Source organism: Poecilia reticulata, linkage group LG2 (genome assembly GCF_000633615.1).
Source record: "Poecilia reticulata strain Guanapo linkage group LG2, Guppy_female_1.0+MT, whole genome shotgun sequence".
NCBI lineage: Eukaryota > Metazoa > Chordata > Actinopteri > Cyprinodontiformes > Poeciliidae > Poecilia > Poecilia reticulata.
Window position 1 is genome coordinate 5,097,074 of NC_024332.1, and position 17,362 is coordinate 5,114,435.

The following is a 17,362-nucleotide window of genomic DNA, read 5'->3' on the forward strand; positions in this document are numbered from 1 at the left end:
AGTCTTATGATCACTAATAACTGAAAATAGGTAATTTATGGTTGGTCTRATTTAATATTGTTGAGGTTTGCTGCGCACCCAAACCAAGAGCAAAACATGTTGGACTTGGACTAACAGGTATACGAATYAAAGTAAATTTTTTCGGGTGAGCACACTTACGCAACAAGGTTATTGCAATGATTTTATTTTACATTTTTTAACAGATTTCATTTTTTCCCCCCAGTTGAATTGTACAGATTTTGGATTAAATCTTGGGGAAATGTTTGGAACAACACAACCGTGTATCTCTTATCAGCTGAACCTCAACTACGCTCTAAATTATCCACTTAATTTATAAATGTGGTGAAGTAACTTCAAGTTCAGTTTGGGATTTTCAGTAGCATCACTTCTGACCTGGGTCCGTCTCCATGGTAATTTACACTAAAATTTGAGTTTAATGTCATAAGAACATCACGAGAAATCTAATCAATATCTCGTGAATATATATATATATATATATATATATATATATATATAATTGGCATGTCTTTTTTTCCTTCTTCTCCAAGGTTACAACATATCTCTAAGAAACTGATTARTGTGCTTGTATAATTTRTCAAAATGTCATTTAAAATCACAAAACAACCAGAATCAAGTAATTTGGGACAAACTTTGTGCCACACAATTATCAAGTTGAAAACAATTTATCTTTAGAAAAATGTCCAAATTAAACTACTTTTTAAATTATTTTTAAACAATAATAAACTAAAAATGTAACATTTTATTGAGTGAACCAAAAATTGGATTTGTAAATCATTATAGAGCTAAAATATAAGACAGGATTAGAGATTCCTCATGTTTTGGGGTGGTTTTTTTGTTTTGTTTTTTTGGGGGGGGGGCTTCAGCTAGAATAATCTTTCTAGTCAAAGTTCAGCAGCAAAAACTATAAATATGTCACTTTTTCTTAGGTGCATCCGACATCAGATAGTTGGTGGAGATGGAGTCTACCCAAGTCTGCTTTTGTGTAAAAGATCCTGGAAGTTTATGGCTCTATTTATCGTGAAATTCAGATTTATGCAGAAACCTGGTTAACAAATGACAAATATTTTCTTCTATACCTGACTTTTGTTATGCTTTAAGAACCTTATGATTGTGAACATGTTGGCCTAAACAAATCCAAAATGGTGTCCAGGTCCTATATTTGTCGGGGGCCTCACCGGGTCACAAATGTCCCCCAGGCTGCACTTTAGACACCTCAAATTGAGGGCAAAGAGGACTTTAAAAGTTTGTTTCTATGGCATTTAATACAATAAATTATGCAACCACAAAATGCTGTTATTTAAGTCAAGTTGAACATTTTGAAGCTGCTTCCTGCCACGGAGCCCATGACAACATTAATGCGCACATTTCACTGAAGAGTGGAAGGATACATAGATTTATTGCAATGCAGAAATTAGACTAGAAGTTGTTTTTTTTTGTTTGTTTTTTAAACTTCTGGGTTTAAACAAAGATAAAATATTGTACAAAATCTAAAACAAAGCACTCAGGAAAAGCAGCCAGCTTTAAATTGATTTCCATCAAAACACCAAATCTATGGMACAAAACCAATAAAATCAATCCAACGTGTAATTTCTCTACTTTTATGACAAGCTCCACCCGCTCATCTCTCCAGTCCCACCTGAGCGTGTATGCTTTTCATTGTTGAGTGAGTGGAGACCGTTCATGAGCACACATATTCAGCAATCCCTTTTCAGAAAAGTGACCTTTGGCGACTAGTGAACACATGCATAACCTTCCCTCAAGAACAGGTGTTGCTGCAGGTTCCTTCTCCTTTCCTAAAAGGCTCACAGGTAACATCTGGTGCAGGAGTCACTCCCAGCTGCAGTGACAGCCACACACTCTGATCAAGACAAGCTAATCATGCAAGATGAAGGAGCATTCACAGAATTATTCACAAGAATCCCACCTATTTGTGGATAAATTCATGTCTAAAATATTCACAGAAAAAATATATAATAACATATTTAGCATTATATCTAAGCTGAAACACTTAGATATAATTCTACTTGACAGATTATTGGTTGGCGTTTGCAAATCAGCCAATCCAGGAGCACCGTTTCTTATCAATGGCGTTGATTAGCTGTGGCCCCAAACAGCAGTGATGTGGAAGTCCATTGATGTTAGCTTCTGTAGTCATGCTAAGACGGCTTCCATTATGTATTAATGCATATTAAACTATATTTTGTTTTTGAACTATTAATATAGGCAGTTATAAGCATTTCTAGAAGGGTCTCAAGTAAGGAGGGTCTTAACCGAGTGTGTTCTGCTTTTCAAAGGGAAATATACATGAAAAAGATTCACATAAAGTCAAAAAAGATGCTATGGTTTTTAAAACTGGCTCCTAACTGCAGCAGGTAGATTGAAAAACAGCAAAGGTCCAACAATGATGCCTTGAGGTACACCTCAGGGCAGCGCAGCAGAGCCTGAGCTCAATCCACATGAATACAAAAACATCTAAAGAGTAGAAATTATTATTCCAAGCCACAGAGCATGGAGATGATTTTATGAATAACCATTATGCAAAGGTTTCTGATAAAAAAAACTTTTCCTGTTGACTTTCGCACAGCCTTTACATTTGATCCCAAGCAAATAATTGACAATGAACCATTTTTAAGAGATAGGGTACAAWTGTAGTTGCTGGTGGAAAAGTTCATAATATAAAGAGCAAATCCTGACCACAAGGTGAATGTAATAGTAAGTTTATTTCTAGCATATTTAGATGCATGTTAGCCCAAATTATTTCACCTGTTGCTATTTATGCAATTTATATTGTGGATTATTGTTTATTGTATAAATATGTTTATTTTTCCTCAAGTTTTTTTAATCAAATATGTTTTGTCATTTGTTGTCGTTTGTAATTTTTTGCTTATTTAACTTGCAATGTGTAATACTGGTATTGTTTTGTCATTTTCTCTTAGATATTGTTTTTTGATGTTTCCCCCCTACTTTAGACTTAATATTTTTTATTAGCTTTTTCATTGTTTGCAAAAACATTTATTTAGGATTGCTAATTAATATATACATTTGTATGTATTTTGGTTTTGTTTATTTAATTTTTCAGTTGTACATTTTCTTTGATTTTTTTGGTTACTTATTTTTACTTATTATCATGTTTTCTGATGGGGAATTATTTTTATTTATTTGTTACTTTTGTTATACATTATACAGATTAGATGYCAGGTTGGTAGAAGGCCTGTTTCTCCTGTTATATTAAATTTTCRGTCTACAATAATGTAAAAGTCATTATGTCAAAGTCCTACAGTACCTTCTTTCTTCAGCATTTTCCAACTCAGGAAAGTTTTCCCGACACTTTTCAGTCACAGGAGGCGAGAAGGTTTGAAATCTCACTTAATGCACGCTCCTCACTGGATGGATGTTGAAAAATTGCCGCTTGAAGATGTGAAGTGCAGTTCTCTCTTCTGTTTGCTTTGCAGTTCTTGTTTCAATCACGTTGATATTTTTGTTTCCCAAAGAATCAGATGCTGCATCCGTTGAAAAAAAGATCCATCAACAGCCTCACGTCCGTACTTCTTCCCTCAGGACTCGCCAAGCACTCAGAAAAAACAACCCCGTCAAAAATGATCCATTCTCACCTGCAGGAATAAAAGAACCAAAATGCTCAGAGAGGAAAAGTTGCCGAGCGGAGGAAGTGAGGTGAGGAGTTGAGCATCCTGCCGTCTCTCAGTCAGGAGGATGAATAGAAAGTCAGCCTCTCTGCCTCCTTTTATCCTCCCTCTTTCTCTCTTCCCCTGCTGCCTCACTTTGGCTTTTACCCTGGCTTCAATGTGCGCGAGTGCATGTGTGTGCAGCGAGGGACCTCTTTCAGAACAGCAGGAATATATTATAACCCAAACAAAAGGAGCCGGCTTATTGTTTATGAATTACCAGCCTTCCAAAGCCAACAAAGGCCCCTATTTTCATAGAAAACTCCATTTTCATTTCAGCTCCATTTGATTACCCGAGCAAAGAAAATAAAAAGGCCTCTCCGGTCGCAACATCCAAAAGGGATTCATTTCTTCTTCGTTCTCTCATTCAGCTCCTCTGAAAAGGTTTCTTTATTGCCTTCTTTTCAGCGCCGACATCAAAATGGGCTTTTAGGAGTAAACCAATGACAAAAAATTATTGCTCGCCTGTTTTGTACAATAACCAGGGCAGGGGAAAGAGAGGAGTCCTGTGTTGTCTTTGTCATCGTTCTTTGGCTTTTTCCTCTTGTGCTCCTTTCTGCTACTGGAGAAGAAAATTGCAGAGGCTGAAAATGAGTGGCACAGCTTTGGAGGGAAGTGGAACGCACAAAGCAACAATACAAGTCAAGTATAAATTATCGCCGGCTASTGAACACAGACAAAGATAAAGTGCAGCTAGAAGGAGCTTTGAAGTCGTCACCAAACATGTACCTGTTGGTTTTATAAAACCCCGGAGGCGCGYCGTCRTTTCCTTCACGGCAGGGTCAGCAAATATTATGACTCCATCAGAGCAATCAGCTCCAAGTCAGATTGTCAAACAAATTTTGAAATCAGACAAGGATAATTTCAAATGATTATTTCAATTATTAAGGTAAGAAAAAATAAAACTATCCAGACCAACCAGGCTCTATGTGACAATATCATTAATTCAGGAATTAACTGAACGTAGAGCAGGGAACTAAATCAATAACAAAATATTTTGTGATAGACAAGTGATCAATATCAATGGATAAAAAAGGTCTGATAGAATATCCAATCATTTCACACCCTTCTGAGAGATGTAGGCATCCAATATTGGTGGCATCAACTAATCTCTCACGCTTTTATTACCTAGCAACAACCTGTTGTGTAACATGCGCAGCAGCAGTATAAGTTTTCACAACTGCTTAAAAACAACACAAAACCATAGTGTGGAGTGAAAACTGTGGATAAAACGGKAATGGCCACTTCGCCAGTTTGGAAGTATTCAAAATGAAAAATTAATCAATAATTAAACGCTTATGATGTGTTTTTCAGCCAGTTTAGAACTAGTTCTTGTTAATTACAAACTAATAACGCTGGTGTTATATGATAATGTGACGCTGCTTTTCTGCATCAGGACCATTTTTTTTGTGTGCATATTTTCACTGGTGTTATGATAATTTAAGTTGCACTAACCAGAAATGTATTGTGGAGTAAATTAGATATTTCAGGCCTACAATAATCATTTATTTACAGCCTTATGCTGCCTTTTCTTTCACATTCATGAGACAAAAGCCACTGAACTCAACAGAAAAGAAAAATTTCTTATTTAAGTAGTGTTAATAACACTTCAGGAAAAAGATTCAGGATGAAGCATTACACAGTATGTTACCTAGTTATAATAGTCAATGAGATAACCCTGCCTGCTTAATAACGGCTAGAAAGATTTGAATCAGTTAAGTCAATAAATTAACCACAAATGTTAAAATCTGAGAAATTCAAGTTTTTAATAAAAGTAATAATTTCTGTACATGCTGATTGACGCAGAAGATGTTTTTTTTCTTCCCTTTTTTCTTTTTTTATCCTGCAGGTTCCTTTTCATGTCTGACTGGATGAATATTTGGCTCAAGACAAAAGGTGAACTAATCAATTATTCCTCTTGCAAGGCTCCGGTGCTGTTGTGAAAAGCGTTGACATTTGAGCTTTCCAGAAGACATCTGCAGATTTATATGCCTTCCATTGTGCGAGGCAGCCAGTCTCTATCAAAGGCTGTAAAAGGCCTTGTCAATTTGGTAGGGACAACTCCACAAAGACTCCTTTCTTCTCTGTTGTTGCGAGAATAATGCTTTTCACTGGTGTTCTGCCAAAACCGCCTGGCAGTCCGGCCGTGCGATGTTATTGATTGCATTGATAACAGACGACTACCATGGAAACTATCAAACGGATGCACGGTGAAACATCAAACACATATCTAGCGGAGAAACGTATGAATGAAGATTTTACACAACAAATACAGTAAGTTTTGATTTATGTCAGTCGATGTCGAATATACAGTCATAAGTTTACACACCATAGCGATTTTTTTTTTTTTGTCGATTTTTCATTTGCCACTTCTTATTAAAACACTTTGATTACTTGTTTTAAATCATACTGACAACAGAAACTACCCTAATGACCCGGATAAAAAGATTACATACCTGATTTTGGTCTTGTAACCTGCACATAAGTTGACACAAACTGCTCTGAATGGATACGAAAGGTAACAATATCTTGGCTCATGATAGACCATTGCCTCTTTCATCCAGTGCTACACTGACATTTCTGATTTCTGAGTCGTGGATAAGGCTAAATAAATGTCGAAGCAACTGCAGGAAAAGGTAACTGAGTTGTATAAAACAGGAAAAGAACATAAAACGATATCCAAAGAACTGAGAATGCCTTGGGAACAAACTCATATGAACTAATGAGATTAATATTTATCTTTTTAGCCATAAACATAAACATTTGGAGGAGTCACCAAGGCCTATGACGAAAGATCCAACTTTCTTAATGTGAAACATGGAGGAGGGCTGCTGATGTTTTAGAGCAGTGGTCCCCAAACTTTTTCCTGTGAGGGCCACATAACGTTTTCCTTCTCTGGTGGGGGCCGGAGTCAGTTTGTAACAGAAAAAGTGTTACACGTTTATCACCTGCGCCGCCGGAAACTGTTACAAATTGCGTGCGTTTCTCGATTGATTTTTACCCAGAAAGCACATGGGCAAAAACCGATAGTGACATGGTCACTGGGACTGACTAGTATATATTCCATTGAGGGAAAGTAACTTTAACATATGAATTCCTCATATGTTAACATAAAGGCTCGTTTTGAAGTATAAGCTGCTTACTTACAGGCATTGCTTCAAAGAATTCGACCTGGAATGCGGCGTTCATAACAAACACGTGTGTTCATCTGCTCTACCACTAGCAAGACCATACTGATTAAATAACATAAAAGTCAAGCAGTTCCCTAAAAGTCCAACAGATGGCAGCAATGCGCCATGCAAAACAAAACACCCACAGTTTACAGGACACACTTCCTGCTAAAGAGCCCCCTGGTGGTTGAAGAAAAATCCACATATAAACCGGAAAATACAATGTATGAAAAAAAATCTGAATGATCTCTGGTATTGTTCAGGGGGCCGGACCAAATGTGGAGGCGGGCTGGAACCAGCCCGCGGGCCGTAGTTTGGGGACCACTGTTTTAGAGGGTGAGCTACAAAGGCACAGGGTCAGGGCAGCTGATTGTTGCTATGGTGCAAAGGATATTTTGTAATACAAATGTAATAATGTAGCATAAAAACATAAAAGGAAGGGTAATTATAAGTTTCAAATTTGATTAAAAATGTTTGAGATAGATGGACAGATATTACTATTAGTATGGAACTTCATGAGCAGGCATATAATTTAGAGGTGTAATGAACATTTACACTCTCGGATAAAAATATCTTCATTACTTTATTAGACAGTAGGTAATTGGTAATAGAGCTAGTTACATACATTTCTCAAGCATCTTATATTCAATTTGTTGAGTCGATATACACTTGTGCTGCACTCAGCAAGTAGAAAAGAGATCGTCATTTTTTATATAGGTATGGATTGAAGCTGTAGAGGTTTCTCAGGTTTATAAAAGTGTTTTGTTACAAAATAATGTCAACACAAATAGTGTATAAAAACAAAAAAGAAAGGCAACTTAAGTTTTAAAGTCGACTGGCATTTCAATTACCCAGGAAGATACATTACTAACAGTATCAGCGCAGGTTCACGTCAAAACTTAAGCCGCAGCAGCTTATATATAAAAAAATATATATATTTATTTCCCTCACATATTTCGCTGTCCAGTCTGCCTCTTTATTCAGTCTCTGTCAGCCAACACAGTTTATATTAATAATTATAAGTGTGTTCCTTCCAGATATACCGTGCGCATTTAGTGCAACTTGTGTTATAAYTTACATTGACGTTTATTGTTCATGGGAAGCTTTTCACCTGCGTGTTTGCTAAAGGTGTAATACCCTTTTCGACCACTACAATTATATAACGTTAAGTGGCGGCGCTGTTTCACTCAGATTTTAGCCTGAATTAGATACTTTTGGGTTATCGGATAAAAAAACTGGAACACTGTTGATTTACTGGGATTTTATCTGACATAATTTAGAAATTGAATGAAAACGAAGCATGAGTTTAAAAAAAAATTTAAATCTTAAAAGTGTGGAATGCAATCCAAATGCCCATCCATTTCCACTTGAGAATGAGGTGCACACAGCAAATCCAGGAGGCCCAGATTAACACCGTCAGATTTGATTTCAACACTTTTAAAGTGTCTATATGGGTCCACATCAGAAAGTGTTAATTTAACTCTTTTTGGAGAGTTAGTACCTTAACTCTAATAAAGTGTCAAATATCAAACCTACTGGAGTTAATTATTTAACACTTACTAACACTAATTCAGTGTTAGATCTTAATATTAACTCTCAGAGTATTTTTTTTAACTTCTTAAGAGTTATTTGTAATTAATATTAAATAGGTACTTTATTGTTTTGAACTTTTAAAAATTCTTTGGAAAATAAACATTTAATAAAGAGTCAATGATTTTCTCAAATGCATTTATTTCAAAACGTGCACCATAATTACGAAACATATTACAACGTGGAATAATGTGCATGTTTCACATGTCACTTTCACATATTGCTTATTAAAGGGTCTAACATATCAGCTGTGCCATACAAAATGCAGTATGCTTAATACATTTTTCTTCTATATCATATGCAAGAAATTGTTCAAAGTACAAAGTGGAGAAAGTAAAGCCTGTATCAATGCAATGCAGTTCATGTAATATGATAGAGTGCATTTTCTTTCAACTGGTAGATTGCCAGATATTACATTACATAACAGACCAACCTGATATTCAGATCCATCATCTCTTATCCAGTTTATGTTTCTGTTGATAAGAGACAGTTCCTCTCTGCACTCCACCAGAGAGATGTCCACTCACTAGCAGACTGTCTTCAGGTTGTTGGGCTGTTCGTGAAGTTTGGACGGAGACACCAACATGCTCCTCTACTGCCTGGATCATAAACAAAAAAACATAATGAGGAATGGAACGAAGGAATACATTTTTACTACAACTCTAACAACAAGCCTCAATTACAGAAATGTAGAGTTTCAGAGATATTAACACTTACGTAATCATTTTTGGAGCTTGAATCTTCGAAGAATTCATGGTTGATAAATCTGACCAATATGCATGCAAACGTTCAACATCATAAAAAACACTCCAGATTATTACGGATCTGTTCAAGTTAGCCAAGAATTTGATTAAATGTTCACCGGCTTGATTTTTTTCCAACACTTATACTCCGCTAACATTCGGCATGCTAAGCTAAATATGCTAACACCGAGCCGTGTGGCGAACGTGACGTCTATCATACAGGTTGAGCTCAACTCAAAATAATARTTATAAACCATCTGAGAAAAAAATGACTTACCAAGCGCGGTAAACACTTCAGACAGGTGGAAAGTAAATAGTCCTGAAATGACTTTGCTGCTGTCGCTTCGGTGGGAATCTGTGATTCTGGGGGCGGAATCAGTGAATTAACTCCTTCAGTGTTAGAGCCGCTGGTGGAGTTCAGAGTTCAGAAGTAAAGAGTTATTGATTCCATTTTAACACCTCTAGATTTGATTTGTTTTAACACTGGATTTTAACTACTACTAATAATATACACCCCAAAGTTACATAAACAGAATGTGACTAAGTGTAAAATTAACTCTGCTTTTCCACAAAGTCCAACACTAAAACATTTAACGCTTTTGAATTTGCTGTGCAGTTTCACCTTCCAGGAGGAAAAAAACCCAGATATACAGTGAAGAAGAGCAAAGCTGGTGGACACAGAACAAAACACTGTAATCATCTTTTTATTCTCAATGACAGACTCAAGTTTCATTTGGATTCAGCATTTTATTCATGGGCAGATCAATAGGTGAAATAAATAAGAGATGGTTGTTATAGTAACCTCTGCAATCATTTTCATCATTCTAACACCAGGGCACAGAACACATTTACATCAGTTACAGCTAAATACATAAGTTATAGTTAAATCATTGCCATACTTKATCGTACAACTAACACAACAGAGGTTGTCAAGGTATAAGCAATATTTGTTTTAGCAGTACATCTACTGCTGATGAAAAACTGCTCTATAGATCACATGTGATGTGAGTCAGGGTCAAGTAGAAAAGAGGTGTTAATGAAAGCAAGTAAAAAATAAAATAAAATGAAAACAAAGATAAATAAAAGACTTATTCAACAGTAAATTGCATATTGACAAAAATAAAAACCTTTTCCAGTGTAATATTGCTTTAAATTTGGCTTTGCAAAGACAAATGTGCATCGAGTTCCCCCCCATCAGTCGCATTGCTTAAGCAGAACTCAAAAAAGTGAGTCGGATGGTTTTTACCATTATTACATTTCCAATTTAGCACTAAGTTTTATTTTATTACTCATTTTTAGTGTTTCACCAAACAAACTTGTACTTTGCAATGGATTATAGAAATCTAACAGCTAAAGTGCCTCAATAGTATCTGAAAAATATTCAGTTTTGACAACAGGAATGAAAAACTTCCCATTTATTGCATTATTAAGGATGAGACCTAAGTTGGAACCACTGAACAGAGTTCAGTAGAAAGCCTCTTCTGATGTTTGTCGTCTTACCATGAACAACTAAGCATTTTTATTGACCATTAATGATGAAAGGAATAGATTCTAAGGCCAGAAAGGAATATGTTTTTAAGTTACAGTGGTTCTAAAACGTAAAAGAACCAAATAACTGATTAAAGATTTTTTTTTTTTTTGCTTAAGAGGCAGTGCAAGTCAATATAACATTATGAACACCTTCAAATATTGCTTGAAAAATTAAAGTAGAAATGGGTGTTAATTTGGAGCTGGAAACTTAAGGTATTAAGCCCTGAGGTTTTTTGAAAACCAAACTTTTTCAAGATATTTTATTGTAGTTTATCAAATTAAAACAAAGATAAATATGACTGTTATTTTTTTTCCCTGTGGTCCCATAACATAATCTCATTACTCTTCCGCAGTTCATAAATCTTTATAAACGCTGGTGCATTATTGGCTGATTTATGATGTTTTTGGTAACTTTATAGCTGGCTTGTTGGTTCCTTTAAATGTTCATTTCATATGGAGACAAAATATATAGTTAAATGTTTTATAGCAACTCCTAATGGGAATGAACCATGTGAACTCATTTTTCCAGGACTGAATGATTATACACCATAAAACTAGAATGATTTCTAAAGTTAGGAAGTTGGAGCCTGAATTATAGATACACCCACTAACATTTGGTTTAAAGTCAAACCTCCACCAAACGGTATGTAGAAAATATTTTTTATATGCATTTGTTGAAACTGTCATAATGTCATAACAGTATGGTARTACTGACAGATAATCTGGGGAAAAAAATAAAATAAAAATCAAGCTCCTCTGCCTTCTCCCAGTGCTAACTAGAAACAACCAATGAGAGCCAGGAGGCGGGTCTTAGCACTGTCAATCACTCGCCGTGTGATTAACAGCAGCAGAGGAGCTCAGTCTTTTCACAGATTATCTGAATCATAATGTATTGTCACGAATTGATGACAGTTTTAATAAATGCTTAATAAACATATTCTTTATTAAAGTTACATACTGCAGCTTTAAGTGTTATGTTGTGTAATGACTCCGCTCTGGAAAAAGAAGCATTTATACGCATCACTATGAGTGAATGCAAAGTTCTCACAGGAACTGTGATTGACAGTGACAGTGTGTGTGTTTTTTTTTTTTTTTTTTTATCAAGACTTAACTACTGAACTTTTCTATGGTGTCTTGTTCATTTAAAACTGTCATATTTGTGGACCAGGAGCAAATAAAATACAGTCCTGGATACCAGTGGAAGGAGCAGCAACAACACTAGGAAAGAAAAAGGAAATTATTATTGGTCCAATAACAGAAGAAAAGATGAACTGAAGTGACATCCTCGTGCCTACCAGCTGTTATGGCTTCATTACTTCGTGAACAGTARGGGCGGCTTCATCGATAGCTGGCAGRAAGTTTCCTGGTCCCTGGTTTGGCACATGGGTTAGTTCAAGGTTTTAAAGTTAAATTAAGTGATGAAGAGTGGCACAAACTACCGGCAGCTTCTGTCCACACAGCTAACAACTCTCATCATATGATGATTTAAATGTCAGAAATTGGTCCTGGCTTAAAATCTGAAGCAGTTTCAGAGGTTAGTCTCGTCCCAGGTCGGGTCGTTCATGTTCTTCAGAACCCGCCTGACGATTCGCTCCAGCTCTTTTCTCGCTCGCTGCTCCTCCTCRAGCGTCCGCTTTATTCTCTTGTTGTCCTGGAAAACAGAAGGAGACAGATTAAGAAAGAAAAAAAAGAGAAAAAAAAACAAGAACTCTGGGACAAAAAACCAATACTACAACAAAGTAGGAATCACAGCACGCATTTTATGCACATAAAATTTGTGGTGTAATTTCTGCTTTATATTTTTTTTATGCACATAAAATGTGACCCTAAAACGAAAGAAAACTGGTATGRCCAATACCAACTGCTTGGTTAGTCTGTATCCCGTAATGCTAAACTGAACACAAMAAAAATTTAKATATCAAAATGATTTTTTTTTTCTTCATTCTAATCTCAATTTTTGGGCCTGAAATGAAATAGAATATAGGTAGGCATAAAAAGAAAGAGGAAGCTGACCTGCTTGAGTTCCTGAACCTCATCTCTGAGGCTATAAACAGTGTCCACCAGACTCCTGCAGGAGAAAAAATATATAATTTATACCCTATAACCTGTTTAAATGTCGATCCAAAACAAGGAGAAAAGGAGGAAGCTACCTTCACAAAAATAAAAAGTACAACCAATGCAAGAAGCTGAATGTCGGTTGCAGGAGGTAATTTTTTTTAGAAGTAGAACTTAATCCAAAACTACTAGTGCAAAAATAAAATAAATATGCGAGCTCCGTTTTAATATTTTTCTTCCATCAGCCATCCATATATAGACATAAAGGAATATTATYAATAAAAATCMGCAAGGGTATTAGTCTACACGCAAGGGTATTAGTCTACACATATACTTTAACACACAATGGTATACTATATAAAAAAAATCACAATGAAATGTATTTGTCACCAAGCCCTTTAAATTAGCCAAAYGAAGTAAAATAGAACGAATCACATCTACAAAAAATCATTTGATACATTGCAATGCATAAGTTCATCAAACAATTGACCTGCGTTTAAATATGATGTGCATATAATCAGATTTATTACCGTTCCTCCACTACAGTTTGTCCGTTGCTCCTCGTTTCTTCAACAATAATCTTCTCCTCCTCTGGGAACAGCATATGGACATCTTTTCTGCTGGAGCCTAAGACAATAAAAGTAAAAAAACAAAATCTATTTTTAATTTTTAAAAGGTAATCAGAGTATTTCACAACTTAAACAATCTAACTTAATTGTAATTCTTAAATGAAACTGAATCAGACATTTAAAAAAAAAGTATCTGGAAGATTCCAGCAACACACTGACATCCACACAGCATCTATCACACACTTTGAGTCAGCAGAAACGGTTCACAACAACGTCTTACGAGAAAAYGAGGCGGTCCTGTGACTTTGATTAGTCCAGATACTGTCATAATCGGAGTCTTCTGATTGGTCAGAAGATGGCAGGTTACTAGGGAGCGCAGCCACTGTGAGGCTGGTCTCAGCCAGCACATGGTTGTGCATGAGGTCAGTTCCCTGCCATGCTTTACGGTGCCATAAAACACCAAATTACATGTTTTGGAGGATGAGGGAATAAAATCAAATCATATTGGATAAAGGKKGAAGAAGGTGTCGGAAAAACCATAAAGTCGGTTTGGACAAGAATCGCAAACAAAATAGGAAAATGCATGACAACACAAGGACAAATCAAAAATAATAATGGTTTGATTGGGACAAATAGGAAAATAGAGAATGGATGAGGGTGACATAAGAGGTTGAATGAATATCAGAGAAAAGAGAGGAGAGAGAAAAACTCGTTAGTAAAAAAAAAAAAAGCTTTGAAGTAAAAGTGATTCACAGTACTAACAGTTTGAGACACTGTGTGTGGATATGAAGAAATAAAGTAACTCACTTGAGTTTAGAGTCTGGCGAGTCTTTGCACTCGTGCAGTAAGCCTCGATCACCTTCAGTATCTGAGCGTCCTCCTCCAGAGCCGCTGTGCCTGATGCACCAGAGGAAGGTGGGAGGAACAGAAACATGACAGATGTTGAGGATACATCCAAAAGTTTTGATGCGAAGAATAAACCTGTCAAAAGCTCAATTGTTTTCAGTGTGCTGARCTCACTCTTTCTAGCAGTGAAATCTTCCTCCGATGGTTTCCTCTCTGGTTTCCTTATGGTAGGGAGCAGYGGCCTCTTGTTTTTGGGACTTTTACTTACATCCTTTAAAAGACAAAAATCAGTGCAAAAATAAAWWAAAAAACAATTCAAAGACTTAAAGCTGTAACTGCAAGAACATTTGGTTCAAATTTACATACAAGTTTCTTTGTACAGCACATTTCATTAACAAGGTGCTTTACACCATAAAAACATCTTACAATAACTCATAATGACACAAGCAATAAACATCACATTTTGTCAAAACACAATCATCAAAATCTCCAAGCAAATAAACATTAAATGTATCAATCAATGCTCCAGTCATTATGAATCAAAAGAAACCCTAAACAGGAGGTTACATGTTCTTCAGGTGATAGAAGGCTGACTTTTTAACTGTGTTTATGTGTCTTTGAAGGCTCAGGTTTGAGTCTGCCACTACAGCCAGATTTCAGGCCTGATCACTAACTGAACTAGCTGGAGCTGTGTGCTAACTTTTCACACCGTTTATAAAAATATTCAAAACCSTTTCATGTTCCTCCCACTTCACAATTACGCCTTGCTTTGTGTGGGTCTATAAGAAAGCTTGCGTGAACGGGTTTGCGATCGGCACCTCTTTGAAGCCCAGAGCAGCCGACGGCCGTAGTGGAGGTGCAGGGCGAAGGCAGCTCAGGGTCCAGGGTTTGGGGGTGCACGGTGGCTCCAGCGGTCCCCACACGGGGCTGCTGCTGGAAATTGTCCCATTTAAGGAGGGATGAGGCAGGGTGTGGTAAGGGCTCCCCCCGCGAGACTCGGAATATCTGGAGTGAGCGGCGGGATGGGAGGGCAACTAGACGCGACACAGTGGAGAAAAGAAAGAGACGAACGAATGAGCAGCGACGGTCAACGTCCATCAACTCACTGGCTGATGGTACAACATGGAGCCTTACTGTGTAACAAACATCCTGAAGCTTGCACACTTGAGGCGGTGTGGTGTGTGTGTGTTTAGTGAGGAGGTCCAACCAGTCTTGCAGATCACGCTGACTGCTACAAGCTATCTGCGTGCGCTCACATTGGCCTCCTGCTCAACAACAGGCACACAGTTAGAGATGATGCGTTATTTAATAATCAAGCTCATGAAGTGGGTTATCTTTTGGAACAATATGACCTCTATTGAMATGATTTTATTTTGAAAATAGAGAGAAAAGAGGGGAGTGACCAGATATTTCAAAGGCATTCTTCAGGTTTTCTCCRTCTTCAATTCTRGAGATGAGCATTCCTGATAGAGGCATTTTCCCCTACAAACAGAAACACAGAGGAGTTCCCCTTAGAGCTGGAAATCAATTCCTTTAATGTTKGTGAGCCTAAMTAACAATTCATATGAATATTTGTGCAATATAATGATAACATACCTGGTATATGAATCCACTCATTCGGAGGCTAGCTGAGAGCATGAGCAGAGTGTGAGGGAACAGGATGAGGAAGCGTTCATTTGACTCCTGGAAGAAACACAAACGTGGTTCACCAAATCCTGCTGGATTCGACTCACAGGCGAGATCACAACAATTCGGACTTTGACAGGTAAAAAGCGAAACTCAACACCTCCGTCACAGAGTTTTGTACCTGGCAATTCTGCGTGTGAACCTTGACTTGGGACATGTGGAGAACTGGGCCGAGAGTTTTAATGTCTTCTCCTTCCCAGTTTCTGATTGGCTCAGTCAGAATCTGCAGCTCCAGGTTCTTCCTCTTTCTCACCTCCTCACACTCTGCCTATGTSAAAACACACTCTGGTAAAAAAAAAAAAAAAGAAACTCTGCAAAATGTGAAATAAAACTGATTCACAACTGGAAAAGAAGCATTCTCACTGCGAGGCCTTTGAAGGCTGCCATGGCAGCACTGAGGTCAGCTCGGTCAGGGTGTTGCTCCTAAAAGACGACCAGAATATCAAAAACAAGAATGTGCGTCGACTGAAGTTTTGGGTCCACAAACAGACTCTTACTTCCATATGTCTGTCCAGTTCCTTCAGCAGTGCTGGGTATCTTTCCATTCTGGTGAAGGGTTTGCTCAGACTGACTGTTAGCGTCAGGTTCCCGGGACTGGATGCTCCTTTTGACTCCATATATTCCCCAAGATCATCGCTGTGAGACACACATTCATAAACATGTTAGTTTAAAGTGTTTGTAGTTTCAAAACGTGTTCAGGGTTTGAGTCCATACCTGTGCTGTGTGAGCACGCTGACTGCAGACGGGTGATTGGAGCAGTAAGCCACATATATGGCCTTCATCTCAGGCATCAGGTTCAGAAAGAAACCCCCGATTCTCTGYTGGTTCTCTGGAAGTCTACACAAATTACACTGCAATATCAGACTGAATGGAAAAATTTGTATTTCTGCAATTACACAGAAAAAAAATACTAAATTCAGCTGACCACTAGATGTCTCTGCTGCTGCATCTACTTCTGACTTAAAGTTTATTTAAAAGTACTTTAAAACATACAAAAAACATAGTGCTACGTGTTCTTCTTAGCAGTTTTGAATCTGACAAAAAAAAAAAGAAAGAAATTTTGCAGACAAAGACAAAAACAAACTGACTTGGTCTGTTCRTCCAAGGACTGAACAAGCATCTGTTGAAATGTAGAGATCTCTTCCAGATTTCCCTGAATATGACCGATGTCAACACTGCCAAGTCTGGAAAGCAGAAGAAAATGATTTTGAGACATACGTGCTGTAATGTAAAATTTTATTTATACAGTGTTGGGGGTGAGGAACGTCTACCTGTCTGTGGGGTGAAGTGGACGTAGGTACGTCCCCAGGAGACTCTGCAGCTCCTTCGAATATTCACTCTCTGCCTCCAGGATGTTCTGTAGGACCTGTCAGAGACACAGAGTTGGTAAAAAGAAATCCTTTTTTTACACTTGTCCATGTTTTCCATGAATCTCTGAAGGAAATGAACAGAAATTTATACAGAGAGAA

The 17,362-nt window shown here is 37.2% G+C and overlaps 1 protein-coding gene and 1 long non-coding RNA gene across 5 annotated transcripts in view; both read right to left on the bottom strand.

Moving 5' to 3' along the window:
* The window catches only part of LOC103475239 (uncharacterized), a 66,535-nt gene extending 62,427 nt beyond the window's left edge, over positions 1-4,108 (bottom strand). The window contains exon 1 of one of the 2 annotated variants that reach the window (XR_535311.2): positions 3,305-4,108. This is a non-coding gene — a long non-coding RNA (uncharacterized LOC103475239). The remainder of the gene's footprint in view (positions 1-3,304) is intronic. The other variant, XR_535313.2, reaches the window with a different exon arrangement.
* Positions 4,109-11,828: 7,720 nt separating this feature from the next.
* Positions 11,829-17,362, bottom strand: part of LOC108165628 (rho guanine nucleotide exchange factor 7-like) — an 8,296-nt gene continuing 2,762 nt past the window's right edge. The window contains exons 2-18 of one of the 3 annotated variants that reach the window (XR_001776351.1): positions 17,165-17,259; positions 16,982-17,077; positions 16,608-16,730; positions 16,391-16,529; positions 16,257-16,316; positions 16,015-16,161; positions 15,804-15,890; positions 15,611-15,689; positions 15,342-15,472; positions 15,026-15,241; positions 14,382-14,478; positions 14,169-14,258; positions 13,642-13,800; positions 13,323-13,419; positions 12,751-12,805; positions 12,033-12,388; positions 11,829-11,955 (exon numbers count right to left, since the gene is read on the bottom strand). Coding sequence is in view for 2 of the 3 variants with exons in the window: in XM_017303584.1 (XP_017159073.1) it covers positions 12,266-12,388; positions 12,751-12,805; positions 13,323-13,419; positions 13,642-13,800; positions 14,169-14,258; positions 14,382-14,478; positions 15,026-15,241; positions 15,342-15,472; positions 15,611-15,689; positions 15,804-15,890; positions 16,015-16,161; positions 16,257-16,316; positions 16,391-16,529; positions 16,608-16,730; positions 16,982-17,077; positions 17,165-17,259 (1,794 nt within the window). In the remaining variant the exon portion in view is untranslated. Of the gene's footprint in view, positions 12,389-12,750; positions 12,806-13,322; positions 13,420-13,641; positions 13,801-14,168; positions 14,259-14,381; positions 14,479-15,025; positions 15,242-15,341; positions 15,473-15,610; positions 15,690-15,803; positions 15,891-16,014; positions 16,162-16,256; positions 16,317-16,390; positions 16,530-16,607; positions 16,731-16,981; positions 17,078-17,164; positions 17,260-17,362 lie in introns of all 3 variants that reach the window. The other 2 variants (XM_017303584.1, XM_017303589.1) reach the window with 2 other exon arrangements.